The sequence below is a fragment of the Carassius auratus genome, unplaced genomic scaffold, assembly GCF_003368295.1.
Source record: "Carassius auratus strain Wakin unplaced genomic scaffold, ASM336829v1 scaf_tig00002951, whole genome shotgun sequence".
Taxonomy (NCBI): Eukaryota; Metazoa; Chordata; class Actinopteri; order Cypriniformes; family Cyprinidae; genus Carassius; species Carassius auratus.
The window spans coordinates 350427-365883 of NW_020523497.1; the positions used below are offsets into that span (position 1 = coordinate 350427).

The 15457-nt window shown below is 35.0% G+C and overlaps 2 protein-coding genes across 2 annotated transcripts; one reads left to right on the forward strand and one right to left on the reverse strand.

Annotated features, from left to right (window-relative positions):
• Positions 1 to 405: 405 nt before the first annotated feature.
• On the reverse strand, positions 406 to 10959 carry tlr22 (toll-like receptor 22). The gene is made up of 3 exons (XM_026243228.1): positions 10891 to 10959; positions 5717 to 5865; positions 406 to 5144 (listed from the first exon to the last, which is right to left on the reverse strand). Exon 3 carries the CDS (start codon positions 5005 to 5007, stop codon positions 2170 to 2172), a length of 2838 nt encoding a protein of 945 aa, XP_026099013.1. The 5' UTR covers positions 5008 to 5144; positions 5717 to 5865; positions 10891 to 10959; the 3' UTR covers positions 406 to 2169.
• ddx52 (DEAD (Asp-Glu-Ala-Asp) box polypeptide 52) lies at positions 7853 to 15053 on the forward strand. Its single transcript, XM_026243229.1, has 15 exons — positions 7853 to 7996; positions 8348 to 8585; positions 8677 to 8807; positions 9060 to 9245; positions 9332 to 9475; positions 9608 to 9719; positions 10226 to 10298; positions 10477 to 10680; positions 10911 to 11001; positions 11141 to 11263; positions 12319 to 12469; positions 12558 to 12633; positions 14235 to 14306; positions 14463 to 14561; positions 14808 to 15053. Exons 1-15 carry the CDS (start codon positions 7910 to 7912, stop codon positions 14872 to 14874), a joined length of 1854 nt encoding a protein of 617 aa, XP_026099014.1. The 5' UTR covers positions 7853 to 7909; the 3' UTR covers positions 14875 to 15053.
• The last annotated feature ends 404 nt before the right edge of the window (positions 15054 to 15457 follow it).

Here is a 15457-nt window from a genome sequence, read left to right on the forward strand (position 1 = left end):
TTTGACAAAGTCTATAGTTGAGAAAATAATAGGAAAATATGCAATATTTAGCACATGCAGTACTGGGTGGCTCTGTGTGCAAATTAAAGATAAAGAATTGTTTGTTGCCCAAAACAAAAATGTATTACATTTGAGATAATTTGCTTTATGTAGGCAATTCAGTTTATTGTTATTGATAAAGAAGAAGATGACCATTGCAAATACTGTGTTTTTTTAAAGAAATTAATACTTTCCTTCAGCAGGGATACATTAAATTGATAAAAAAGTTACAGTACAAAATTTTAAACGCTGTTCTTTTGAAATATATTTATTAAAGAATCCTCAAACATACTAAGCTGCACAACTGTTTTTAACACTGAAAATACTGAATGTAAATGTATCGTTTTTATACAAAAAATTATTTTATTTTGCAAATCAAAGAATTATTGTCAAATATTATAAATTAAAAGTACTGAAATATTTTAGATTCTGCAATATTACTCTTCTAATAAAATATAATATATGCAATATAATATGTAATTCAAATGATTTAAAAAGTATATGCATTTGAAGGACAATGAAGCAACAATAAGCATCAATTCAAGTTATGGACTGATCAGCAAGATACTGTACATTCCCTCGCACTAGCTGTTAAATTCTAAAACACACAAAATGCACAAATAAAGCTTACAGTTATATGACTATCCTTAAATGTTCAGAAAAACGCTGAGACTAAGATATTTCTGAAGTTCTGTTGTTCCTTCAGTTAACAATGGTGCCTTTGTTAGTAAAAGTACATTGATCTCAACAGCAGACATATAAGTACGATCCATATCATCCTATGTTTCTGAACTGTCTGTGTATGAAATAAATCAGCTTTATTGTAATTGTATCACATTAGCAATTAGCATAATAGTTTCTCCAGTAAAGTCCAGCAGAGGCAGCAGAGGACTCCTGCTGGGACGTGGACGATGGAGGACAATGTGGAGGCGTGGAGCAGTGAATGTGCAGACATGCCCTTCAGGACCAGTCGGCAGAAGAGATCTTATGTCAGCTACTGCTAGACACTCACTGAGGTCAAAAGACAGGAGACAGAAAAGCTGACTTTACTCCTGTAATCCCCCGCTCTCTTCCCACACGGCCATAGCTTAGTGTTAAAGGAATGTTCAGGATTCAAAACAAGTTGCTTTATCAGCAGATTACCACAGAAAATTATGTTTGAATCATCCAACACTTTCTGGAGAGTTTAAAAGCAGAACTGTATAAAATGTGTGGGTTTGTTGTGACCCCGTTGTTCTTCTTCTGTACTAAAATTGTGCTTTATTTGAGGCTTTAAAGTTTCAGTGATATTTTATGGTTCTATTGTTCTAATGGACTTTTGGTATATCATATCCCTTGTGAGAATAGATCTCTCTATGTATTTTCTTTAGGTCTCACGCTAAAGTTCCTGCCTTGTCTGGCTTTACAGGGTAATCAGTAGGTCAAAAATGATGGGAGTCTGATCAAATTGGAGAAAGGGCTATTATTACTTGACCACTTCCACCCCCTGTCTAGCTATCTGGGGGTCCAGTGTGTGGGCCAAGCATCAGCCCACAGTGACCCCATACTAAGATCTCACTGACTTGTTCACTTGGACAGTTTCAAACATGCTGACTAAAGAAAAAACATTTTATAGTGATGTATATATTATTGTATTTGTTTACAATATTAACATGAATAATGAAAAATAATCAGCAAAATCTTTATAAAAGTCTGGCGTCAGTAAGAATTTAAAAAAGAAAAAAAAAAGTTTAGCTTTGCTATCAGGAATTTATGACATTTTAAAATATATTCAAGTTGACAACGGCAATTTTAAATTATATGTATGTTAAACTGAAAATGTAATAACATTTTACAATAATATTGTTTGATCAGATAAATGTATCCTTTGTGATCATAAGAGAAAAACATTGCGGAATCAAGTACAGACCCTGAACGGTATTGCGTTCATTCACACAGTGCAGAGATTTGTAAATAAAATGCATAAAAGTCAACTTCACATATAAAAAATATTTAAAAAATGACAACAACTAATTTATATAGTGCAACTAATTTTCCAACACATTTAACAGTTGATCAAATTGGACTGTGGGTCTCTTGAGATGTTGTGAAATCACATTTAGCATTATAAACCATATAGTTCTGATATCATCATGGAATTAAAAGATCTGATTTATGACCCTCTTTGGCTTCTAAAGCCAATTTCAGCTTTTGCCAGAAGATCTTAGTATCTTCTCCAGGTTTGGGCCAGCGGAGGTAGGTTCGTTTCTTCACCAGCTTCCTCATCCTGTGGTACGGAGAGAGCTGATGTGTGGGGATATCCTCCAGGAACACCAGAATCAGTACATCCTTCTGCTCATCAAAGAGTCTGAAACTCGCCACCTGGACCTCACTTGAACACCAGTTGCTCTTCAGGTAGTTCTTAGTGATCAGGCAGATGGTCTTGCGGCTACTATATATGCCATCAACGATATTGTCTATTATTGGCCTTCCTGGTTCAAAGTCTCTGTGGTGAAGGCACAATCTCCAGCTCTGTTCTCCTTCTAATTTTGGAATTAGTTCCTCCATTACCCAAGGCTCATCTTGGGCGTTGTAGGAAATGAAGGCGTCGTACTGGAATGTCGAACCGCTCTGCTTCTTCTTATTGTCGTAAAGGAAGGCTAAGAAGAGGTAGTATGCATAAACCACCTGAAAGCGCAGAAAATGCCAAACGAATGACGAGAGCAGGGTGAGAAAGACCACAATACTGCTGCAAAGAAAGCAGATGAAGTCGATATTCAAGGTGCAGGATTCGGTGTTGAAAGCAGACAAACTCATGCCTCGTAAGGAACTAGGGTAGCTACACATGTACTTGTTCAAATAAACCACCTGAGTAGAATTACTATTCTTGGCCCAGTCAATGAAGAACTCATTGTCACAGTCACAAGTGAACGTGTTCTTCTGCAAGTCGAGGACCTCTAGTCGAGGCAGTGACTGAATCAGAGTTTTGTTGATCAAGTCGATCTCATTGCCCGTAGCTTTTAAGGTCGAAAGTCTGGAGAGATTTGCGTTCAACAGGAAGTTCAGCGAGCGAAGCTGCGTTCTCGAAATGAGGAGTTTGGTTAGCCTCGAAATGGGGTGAAACAACTCAGCCGGGATCGAGTGGTCTTCAGACAGCGCATTCTTGGAGAGATCCAAAAACCAGAGCTGGGGGCTAAACTTGAATGTATCAGGATTCAGATGAGCAAGATTTGTGTTTCCAACGTAAAACATTTCCAAGGAGGATAAACCTTGAAGCAGATTTGAGGGTATTTGGCCAATTCCACGACGTTGACTGTGTAAGGACAGTACTGTAAGGTGCTTCAGGTCTTTAAAAGGAGGAAATTTCAATTGATCATCAGTAAATAAAATGATGTTGGCGTCCAAACCTAGATTTTCGAGGTTGGGCATGCCTGAGAAAACATCCTGGTGTTTTGTTAATGTTTTAGCTGATATTTTGTTTGATGACAGGAATAGAGAGCTTAGGTTCTTCAGTCCTCCGAATGCATAGCTTTCGATCTCTGAAATCTGATTGTCTTGTAAGTGCAAATACTTCAGCTGTGACATATTTCTAAAAGTGTACTTTTCGATTTTGCTTAGCTTATTAAAAGACAGTTGCAGCTCCAACAGGGATTGTGGCCCATTCCTGAAAGCATCACCGATCCTTAACAGATTGTTTGTCCCAAGTCTGAGGACTTCAAGACTCTTCAGGTCCTTGAAGGAACAGGATTCAATGATTGAGATTTTGTTACTGTACAAGTACAACATTTTCAACTGTGTTAAATTGGCAAAAACGTCACAGTTGAGGGTCTTGATGCTGTTTCTACTGAGATCTATGAACTCAAGAGTGAAGAGGTTTTGAAAGAAGTTTGTTATTCGAGTAAATTTATTGATTTGCAAACGCAACGTTTTTAGTTGCGTGAATCCACGGAACATACCTGGTGGTATATTGGATATTTCATTATCTCCTAAATCTATTTCTGTCAGGTTAGAACAGAGATCAAACATGTGCTCGTTGAGGTGTTTTATTTTGTTTGTTTTTAGCCGTAGAACTTGTAGCACTGGAGAACAGGCGTTCAGCAGGAGGTCAGTCCTGTTCAACTCAGCGTTTCCATTAAGCCTGATTTTATTTAACAAATTCTGGAAGCTCTGAAGCACATTAGCAGCATTCTGGACTGACATATGAACATCCATGAAGTACAGTGATTTCACTGAGGCGAAGAAAGTCTTTTCTGTGACGTTCCATGTCATAGTTCCATTTTGACCGCAATACGATAAATCAAGGTGATTGAGAAATTGAAATATATTGTCGGTCAGCTGAAATGTTGCAAAAGGGTTGTTCGAAAAATCAAGTATTTTTAATGCCAATGGATTTGTTGACATTTCATATGACTTGAAAGCATTAAGATGGTTGCTTCCAATGTACAGCTCCTCCAAATGAGGTGATGCAAGAACCGGCTTGATTTTCTCTACATAATGGAGTTGGTTTTTTGTTAGGTTTAACACCTTTAAATTGTGAAGCGTGCTGAAAGCTGTCTCTTCAATGTCTTTGATATAATTGTTATCCAGACGTAGCACCAGCAGGTTGGTTAGACCATGTAGCATTCCTCTCGAGATTGCTTGTAGTCTGTTGCTGGCCAGATTGAGACTGTATAAATTGGAAAGACTGTCAAACGCACCCTCTTGAATCTGCGAGATCTTATTGTGGGATATGTTTAAGTCCTGTAAATTTGACAAATGATTAAAGTCTCCAATCTGGATCTGTGTGAAGGCATTGAAGGAAATATCTAAAATATGTGTATTTCCAGGTATCGACGGAATCCTGAAAAAGCCCATTTTGTAGCAAAGTACTTTCGGCTGGATGTCTTTTAGGGGAGTACTGATTGTGCAGTTGTTCAGGGAAAAAGCACTTGATGGGGAAATGAAGCTAAAGAGGGCAATATATAATGTGATTTGTTTTAGTGTTCCCATGTTTTTCTTGATTCTTTTTACACGTCAAAATGGGAATCCACTGTCTTCACCTAAACAAGTTTTCTTCTTTTTCTTCTTTTAAATTAATTTATTTTGTGCCCTTTGCCCAGCCTCTCAGGAGTTTGACTTTGCATTTCCTATAAAAAAAAAAAAAATCAAATAAAATAATAATAATAAAATCAATTATTTAAAAAAATCAAATAATTTAATAAACACTAATTTTAAAACATTAGTTTATACATTTGTGAAAATAAAAAAAAATAAGTTAATTTTTGCATAGATAATTATAAGGAATTACAATGAAGTTAATTGAAACTACAGTCTATTCAATTGTATTTAAAAAAAAAGGTGATGTTGTGATAACTGTAAAATGACAAGAAAACTGAGCCTCTCACAAAGAAAACTTTGCAACACAACCTGTCATACTTCATTCCATCAACATGAACATGAGCAAAGGAATCATTTCTGTTTACTGCATTTTTAAAGGCAGACAGTGGCAAAAATAAATAAATAAAGCAGTAATAGATTCTTAATGTTACCATATCTAATAGTTCTCAAGTAAGGTAATTTTCACTTCAGGAAATCCTCTGTATCGGGAACACTATATCAAAAACATGCCAGTGTCTAATAAATATGTAGCCAATCAATGCGTTCATCCATTCCTACAAAGGTTAATACCGAATATAATAAAAGAAAATAGAATACTTACAATATGCCTGTACCATAGTTGCTGATATACAGAAACGAAATATCTTACTCGCTGACAAACACACACTTCTTTATTTAGTTCTTGTCTGCTAACTCTTGAAAACAACAGGCTGGTCTTGTTTTATGTTGTATATCAGGAAGTGAAGTAATCTGAGGGAGAAAAAAAGCAGAAGTCTATTAAAACACATGTGGCGTATTGACGTAACCTGATTCTGTTCAGATCTATTACAATTTATGATCATTTATGAAGTGTTTATAATTATTTCATCATGGATAGCTATGTGTGATTCTGTGTTTTCTTATTGGATTGCTTCATATCCAGTATTGTCATGCAATGGTTCTGCATTCATTCTTTATTATAGGTTTCAGTTCTCCTCAACTTCAAGCAAACCTGTGTTTCACAGTGTAAAATTACTCATCTCAAAATCGTGTGAAGGAGTTCTTTCTACTGCTCTATTTCCATTTCCCTTACGAAAAAGAAGTTCTAAAAAGTAAAAAGTAAACTAAAAGCATACTTTCCTGTTTTTAGTTTACTTTTTATGTAATTCTCAGAAATATACTTAAAATGACATTTAGGTAACTTATACTTACAAAAATTCTAAATATATTTGAGCTATACTTGTGCTCCAAGAATCCGTGTTTTCATTATTATACGGTAGAGGGCGCTAGAACACATCTGTACAGAATTTCCAAAAAACACAAGTGAAGAAGAAAAAAAGAAACTAAAACATGTAATACGATCATCTGACATGAAACAGCATCAAAACTTTAATGTTATGAAATAAAGTGTCGACCGATGAAGAGGTAATAATTACAGTCAAGCTTTGGGGTGCTGATCGACTCCATCCACATTTTATTTATCATTCTGAATCCAATTAATAGTCTTTTTCAGCTTTTTGTTCAAAATGCCATTTCTTTATTTTTATGAAACTAACCCACATTAAAATGTTTAAAAAAGAATGCATGAAGTTCGAATAAAATGTTTTTGTTTCCAAGCAGATATCGTTTTCTTTCTTTGGATATTTTGTATGTTCAGATATTCATATAACAAAATATATATAAAATCTAAAACCTAAATATAGACATATTAGTATACTTAAAGTATGATGTAAAGTTCTCTTAAATTTTAATTAATTTAGCAGACGCTTTTATCCAAAACATTTAAGCTAACTTTTTTTTTTTTTTTTTTTTACCTTACATGTGTTCCCTGGGAATTGAACCCACAACCTTGCTCTGCTAACACAATGCTCTACCACTTGAGCCACAGGAACATTTAAAGAAAACTCATGAGTAAACTACTAAACTATTAGTTTACTGAGACTATACTTCAAAGTGTACAAAGTATTTAATTAGTAAACTATCAGTAAACCTATAAATTCCCTTTTAGTACAATTACAGTACAAACTACAAACATAGAGGTAAACTAGTGGTGTACTCAAAGTTGGCTACTGTTATACTTAAAGTATACTTTTTATAAAAAAGAAAAAAGTAAGCGGGCCAATTTAGTCCCAACGAGTATTAAAACAGACAGTTTACTTACAAGTATACTACTAGAACACTGATATTTGTATACTTGCTACATAAAGTATACTTAATAAAATAAACTTGAAGTATACTACTTTTTGATGAGGGATGTCATAGGAGTTTTATTATAGTTAATAATTTATTGCTCTGGAATGTTGTGTTTAATTTTTCTTGCTCATATTGCTTCACTCGCTTATATCAATAAATGATTTGTTATCCTGATGATGATACAAAATAAATAAATAAAAATATTCATATTGCAACCACTGATCTATAATAGAGGACATATATAGTCAAAAATACATCACTTTTTGCAACACATCTTTTGTGTATTTGTTTTGTTGCCTGGCAACTTATGTTTATCCTAAATATAGTAGAATTTAGACATGAAATGTGACTCAGCCATATAAAATTAATATTTAGGAACCAATACTTAGAAAGAATAAAATAACAAAATTATTTTGTTACAAGATGTTACAAATATTATGTCCAATATGTTCTTTAAAAAAAAATTCGACGTTTAAAAAAATAAAAATATAATAAAATAAAAAATTGCGCTCTCTGGTGAATGACAAAGGTGAAAATAAAGGTGTAATAATCGAACGTCGAGAGCGTGCTGCTCATATACGCGAGATCGATTAGTCACGTCTTCACATCTTATTTTGTTTCAATGGACGCCTTTGACTTGTTTAGAAAGCTTGGGTCTGGAGCAAAGTTTGATCTGAAAAGGTTTGCTAAAGATGCAGAGCGGTTTAAGGTAGGTTTTAATGCAAAGCTCATAAGAAAGTTAACGTATGTTAGGCTGTTGCTACGAAAACGAAAGGAAACGTGAATTACAAACCTAAGATGCTGCCACATGGCTAACATGTGTTTCCATTTCCCATTGAAAGTCCCTGCAAATGCTAATGCTAATCCGAGTAAACCCAAATACCGCTAAGAAAAGTGCATTAACAAATCATTGTATGAGCTAATAATCGATATTTACCTAGTTTTAAACCTCTTTAATTTGGTAACTTTGTTGCACAGCTTATAGAAGCAGAATTATGGTTGCTACTGATGCTACAAATAAACACATGGTCATTATGAGTCATTGTGTAACTCCTCTCAGGTAGTGAAGTCGCAGAGCAAGGACAGCTCAAATCAGCTGGCTGGATTTAGCTTTTTTGGCAAAGAGACTCAAGAGAACATATCTCAGGAGTCCAGACTAAGTGAAGATGATGATGGTGAAGAAGAGAAAGAAGGGAGTGATACAGAGCAGGCCTCTGGGAAACGGAGACGGACTAAAGTGGATGAGCCGGTGAAGACAGCACTGAAGAAAAAGAAAGGAGCTAAGGAAAAAACTGATGGTAAGTCGTCATCTCTCAGTCGCTTCTGATTGCTAGCAATTCAGTGTTTAAGGTCTTCCAACCATTCTTTCATCTTACTATTGTGAAACAGATGCAGAGCCTGAGAAGAGAGAGGGAGAGGGGATCCAGTGGATGTCATCGCAAGACAAGGTGAAAGACCCCAAGAAGGAGTCTAAAGACAAGCCCTCCTTGAAAAGACTGAAGCAGCTTCATCAGGAGAAGGTACAAAGAGTTGTTATTTCTTTTTACGCAACTCTTTATTTTGATTGGTTAATCACACAAAACGATCTAGGGATGATAACAGTTATGGCTGATTCTAATAATAATTTACATGTTATGACTGTCATTAAAATTCTGTATTTTTTTTTTATTATTATTTTTTTATATGCATTTATGTGTCTATATGGATCCATTTTCAACTTTGGGAAAACAAACAAATGGGTTTCCTTATAAAATATTGATCATGTGTTTTAGGTGAATCGGATACGGCACCAAAACCGGATTAATGTGCACGGGACAGACATTCCTGATCCCGTTTCCACTTTTGAGGAGCTGCAGAAGGAGTATGATCTGGACCCACGAATCATTCAAAACATCAAGGAGGCGGGTTTCCAGACCCCCACACCCATACAGATGCAGGCTGTTCCTCTCATGATGCATGTATGACATGTTTCTGTTGCATCAGATGTGTTTGTTTTCTTGATCCTCTCTAAAGTGATTTATTTCCATGGATCTGCTTGTTTTAGAAAAGGGAGATTCTGGCATCGGCTCCGACAGGCTCCGGTAAAACTATGGCCTTCTGTCTGCCCCTGCTGGCCCACCTTCGCCAGCCCCTCAACAAGGGTTTCAGAGCCCTCATCATCTCCCCCACCAGAGAGCTTGCCACTCAGGTAAACCTTCAGCCCACCTCAGCCTAATTATTGCTGTAGACCACACAAATAATCAATATATTTCTGACGGTTTAAACATGTTGACTGACACACAGAATGCAGTAAAGGCTCGCATATTTGTTTTTTCTCTAGACTCACAGAGAGTTGCTCAAGCTGTCAGAAGGAGTGGGCTTCAGAGTTCAAATGATCAATAAAGGAGTTGAAGCTGTGAAAAAATATGGGCCAAAGACGGCAAAGAAGTTTGGTGTGTATGTTATGTATATTAACACATCTTATGTGTGTGTTGTGTGTATATATATGCGTGTATACACAAACACACACACACATTTAAAAAAAAATAAATGATACATTTTATTCAGTAAGGATGCGTTAAATTGATCAAAAATGTCAGTAAATAGAATAAATTGTAATTGTAAATAAATTGTTTTGTTTTTTTAACACCACGTTCATTAAAGAATCCTGAAAACAGCAAATAATCGTTATTGCCATCACAGGAATACATTTTAAAATATATTAAAATAGAAAACAGTTGTTTTAAATTTTAAAAAGGTCTCTCAGTATTAGTTTTTGCTGTAGTTTTGATTAAAAATTCAGTTAATGCAAAGGTGAACTGAAAATAAGTTCGAATTTTGCTTTGAGATCCTTAAATGTTTATTTTGTTGATAATGTGTGTTTGCAAGAATTGTGGAATTAAAAAAGGAAAAGAGTTGAGGATCACTGGCTTAGAGTCTTAACACTTTTGTTTTCCAGATATATTGGTGACGACTCCTAACAGATTGATATATTTACTAAATCAAGAGCCTCCTGCTATCAACTTGAGCAGGTGAGTTATTTGCTAAAGCTCTGTAGTTCAGTTTAAAAAAAATCTCAAATCTGAAAATTTCTCACATTAATTGTGTGTGTAGATTTATTATCAAAGAGCTTTAAGATTATGTTCACCATCATGCACGGGTAATCAGTTACTTCTATGTCCAGTTGTAAATATGTCTTCATGTCTGTAGTGTGGAGTGGCTGGTGGTGGATGAATCTGATAAGCTCTTTGAGGTTGGAAAGAAAGGTTTCAGAGAGCAGCTTGCCACTATCTTCTTGGCCTGTACTTCTCCTAAAATCCGCCGGGTTCTCTTCAGCGCAACTTTTGCCACAGATGTAGAGCAATGGTGTAAACTGAACCTAGACAACCTCGTCTGTGTCAACATTGGACCCAGGTATCGAACCCTTCCTTTCATGTGAACGAGCTAAAGATAATCTTCTTAATTTGTAGCATAAAATTATTGCTTGTATAAACAGCAATAGGATAGAATACATCAATAAATGAGTTTTTTCCTATTCTAATTAAGTTGTAAAAATTGTGCTTACATTTGAATTACTTTTTAAATGAATAAAATATTTTTGAATTGAAATGAAAATGAATTTACCTGACTGTCTCCTTCCACAGGAACTCTGCAGCTGAGACTGTGGAGCAGCAGCTTCTGTTTGTGGGTTCAGAAAATGGAAAGCTACTTGCTATGAGAAACCTTATAAAGCAGGTCAGTGAAGTCCTCACAGTCATTCTGACGACCGAATATAATTTCTCAATGGCAAAATAGAAAAATCCAGAATTTCTTCATTTAGATGGCTCGTAAGGAGAAGTTCATTTTTAGCACTGAAATTGTCATTTCCTTTCAGGGATTTCTGCCACCCGTGTTGGTGTTTGTTCAGTCCATCGACCGTGCCCGAGAGCTGTTCCATGAGCTGGTGTACGAGGGAATAAACGTGGATGTGATCCATGCCGATCGCACACAACAGCAGGTTAATAAAAGAACCAGATAATCGTTAAAATAACACCATTAATCATTTATTCAAGATCATTGATCAAGATCAAGTTTTGAGGATGTAAAGTTGTTAACATTTTATTGGCTCTAAAAATTTCAAAATTATTCAACCCCCATAAGTACAATTTTGTAGAGAATATTGTATTGTTTATAACTTCCAATGAACATTAACTCAAATTGTACAAGGTTCTGAAACCTCTCTATTGGAATTTTGGCCCATTCTTCAGTTGATAACTGATCATCTTTGATTTTCATGTTGCCTTTGTTTTCTTCAAATTCTAAAAATATTTTAATGACATTTAAAATTTGGAACAGGCCACTCATTCCACGACCAATACCAAGCTTTAGCAGGTTTGGATGAGTGCTTTCGGATGATTGTCCTGTTGGAAAGTCCAATAATCATGAGCTTCAGTCTGTTCAATGAAAACATCGCAATCTTTATCAAAATGGACTGTTATCTCAAAGAATCCATGATATCTTTCATACAGTCAAGATTTCCACTTCCTGCAACAGCAAAGCATCCCCATTAAAAGTGATTGACCATGAGTTAGTGTTCTTCTGCTCATAAGCTTTGCGTCTTTTGCACAAGACATTGATTTATGGGTCCAAAAAGTTTTAATTTGTTCACATCACTCCATGAAGTATTGTTCCAGAATTTCACAGGTCTATCCAAATTCTTTTTTAGCATAGTTGGACTTTTGTCCTCCTTGTGTCCTGACATGAAGGCCATGATTGTTGAGTGTTCTCCTTATACCCTACCATACAAATAAGTGACTTTAAAACAAAAAAAAAATTGCAAAAAATATATATATCTTACAATCTTATAAAATCTTACATTATATATTGACAGTTTCACTTTTAATATGCCACTAAACCGTGACACAAAAAACGGATCTATATATAATAATAAATAAAGAATAAATTCAATCTGTATTTATATGTGTGTATAAATACATAATGCAATATTAGTGGAATGTTTTATTATAGTATTATGTTATTTTAAACATTTTCTTTCTTTGTCTCTCTGGTTAGAGGGACAATGTTGTGAGCAGTTTCCGTTCGGGGAAGATCTGGGTGCTGATCTGCACTGCTCTTCTGGCCCGTGGTATCGACTTCAAGGGCATCAACCTTGTTATAAATTACGACTTCCCTACAACTGCTGTGGAATACATCCACCGGATCGGTTAGTCCACTGTAGCTTATTATCTGACTAGACAATTCATGTTGTCTACTTTCTTTATACTAAGCTTGGTGTTTTATTTTCTCTATAGGGCGAACTGGAAGAGCAGGACACAAAGGAAAGGCAATCACTTTTTTCACAGAGGATGACAAACCTCTCCTTCGCAGGTAATAACGGCACTTTACAACTAGTCATAATTACATTGAGATTATTTTCTGGCCCTGTGACATATAATTGAAAATATGCATGTGGCATTTTTTTTTTAACTTCTGCATTCAGATATGCCAGCTCGTAAACTTCCAGTGAAGAATCACTTGATGTTGTGATATATAGATATATTTATAATGTATATATACCCCTGGTGTGGTATGGAGGTATATATATATGCTCACAGACCAGATGACAAAAGAGACTACAAAACATAATTTGTCATTCACCGATGAACTTTAACTTGCATATTTAGTGAAAGTACTACAGTTCCAGGAAGGAAGATCAGGTTTTTGATGTTTGCCTGCCATTCTCGCTCTGTCTGCACAGTGTACGTGAACGCACTGATGATGTATCCTGTCTGATCGATATGGACCGAGACTTTTGATTGGTCGAACATTTCTTGGTCCTACACCTTCCACAGAATATATAAATACTTATAAGTACATTTAGACCACTTAATGATTGCTATTGGGAGGTAAAGAGACTTTCAACCAGAATAAGAAAACGGGTTTCTGAAGACAATCACCTATTGGACCTTTAACTTAGTTTCAAGTCATTTTAATGCTGAACCCGCTGAGCACTAATTAATAATTATTGTTTAGACTAATGTTAGCTAGCTGGAGATGTGACGACATAATGATATTCTTGATAATCAATAACTTATCTTCAGTCTTGAACACCTTTTTAAAACAGACTTTAAAGAAAAGACTTTTAAGATGAAATTGGCATGAAATTAGCATTATAACCAGTAGTTCACTCATTAGCAGTTGCTACTTCAACTCCCTAGTTTTTTTCAAGTCTTGATTTTGGATTTATTATGAAATGACTATTATAACAAATTTTAGTACTTTTACTATACTGAAATATAAAGTATAGCGAGAGTAGATAGTCACAAAGTCTCATATCATTAAAAAAAAAAATCTAATAATAAGCCCCAACACCAACAGCCTAGAAGGGTAAATTATTTAAATACTTAACTAGTTCACTACAAATTAAGTATGTTAATAAATTAATCAATTATTAATGGTATAACTATTAAAGAGTATTTTAAAATATTTTTTGATTTAATTTAAAAAGTTAATTTGATCTTTTAACTGTTAAATGCATTCAGCCTACAGACTGGTTGCTGCTGTAGTTTTGTTACTCTGAACTGTGTCTGAATCATTTACAGGGCTCAGAGTTCTCCGGAACCGTGCCGGATTTCCAGTGTGCAGCGTTAGGCTGTGGGAAAAAATAATCCTACATTTAAAATAAAAAATTACATTAAGTAACATTATTACATTATGTATTTCAACAGTGTTGTTCAATACAATGATTTAATTTAATGGTTTTCATATTTTATTTGAGCCAATTATTATTGCCTCAACATTAGTATATATATATAAATGTATTTTCTCTCATTTCGTGAGCTAAGTGAATTGTCACACTCTTAGTGTGTCGATAAGCAGTGATATAGAACAGACTGGAAGTGACTGAGCTGGCTTATCTAAAACCAGGAAGTAATTGCATAGAATCAATCGCATGAGCTTCTACTCACTTATTTTTTGTTTTGGATCAGCATTGCTACTGTTATAAAGAAAGCTGGATGTCCTGTCCCTGACTACATGATCGGGTTAAAGAAAATCAAAAGGTGAGGTTACTCACTTATATTATATAAGTGGTTTGATACCATGGTTTGGTTTTTATATATATTTTTAATCACTCTAGCATAGTTGCTTGTGCTTTCTGGAGACTAGTGTTGCCATCAAATGTCACAATGTAAGACCTCTAATTTTTCTCCCTACAGCAAATTGAAACGCCAGCTTGTAACAAAACCACCCAGACGGTCAACTATTCGCACGACTCCACGCATTCTTTTTGAGAAAAAGCCCGGCAAGAGAATAAGGTTTGTTCTGGACCCAGTGTGTAGATATCTGGACAATATCTGTTTTAGCCTCACAAAATTTAAAGAACAGGACCAGAATCTCATTATTTCCAGCTTTTCGTTGATAATTTTGAATACCTATCATTTTTTAATTGTTTAAGTTTTGTATTACAGTATTTAATTGACTTAATTATAATTATAAAGAAAGTTTGTCTGATCTTAGTTTAGTGTATGACTTGGCTTCACATTATCACTGTTAATTTTCAGGAAAAAAAGAAAAGCCGCAGCAAAGGAAGCAAAGAACGAAGCATCAGAAGTCACTTCTAACAGCTGATGTGGCACATTGAGAGAGTTGTACAGACTGCCACTGTTTTTCTATCCACATTATTGTCTCTATTAAAGTTAATGTTGATCGGTCTGTGTGAAGATCTCGTTGTTATGACTATCAACAGATGGAACAGAGCTTGTTAGCGCTGTTCTAGATTACATTAAATAAAACATCATAAACTGAAAGAGGGTCTCTTCAATGAATCATTGTTATCAAATGCATTAAGCTTTTTAACACTTGTGCAGCTCAGGCTCAATGTTAGTCTCTGGTTTACATACTTGAAAGAAACTGATGCGGCTTAGAGACTTTTGATGTTCAATCTTGTCAATGTATCATATGCGTGAAATGCTGCGTTTAAAACATCAAGTATTTTTTTTGGTGTGTACTCACATCAATGCTGTTTGAAGTGATCCCAGACCAGCCAATATAAATATATAGTGGATGTTTAGGGGTGTTTTAAACCAAAAGAGTTTTCAATACATTCCATTTGGACCCTGTGAAACATCAGCTTATAAAACAGCCGTAACATTATATTTCTCTACTAAAACCACTTTGTATGTAATCAGTAACTTCTCAATAATTAAATGCG

Coding starts and splice junctions, on each gene's coding strand:
- tlr22 (XM_026243228.1), bottom strand. CDS start 5,007: ATGGGAACACTAAAACAAATCACATTATATATTGCCCTCTTTAGCTTC.
- ddx52 (XM_026243229.1), top strand. CDS start 7,910: ATGGACGCCTTTGACTTGTTTAGAAAGCTTGGGTCTGGAGCAAAGTTT. Junction 9,246..9,331: donor CTGTTCCTCTCATGATGCAT/GTATGACATGTT, acceptor TGCTTGTTTTAG/AAAAGGGAGATTCTGGCATC. Junction 12,634..14,234: donor GACAAACCTCTCCTTCGCAG/GTAATAACGGCA, acceptor GTTTTGGATCAG/CATTGCTACTGTTATAAAGA.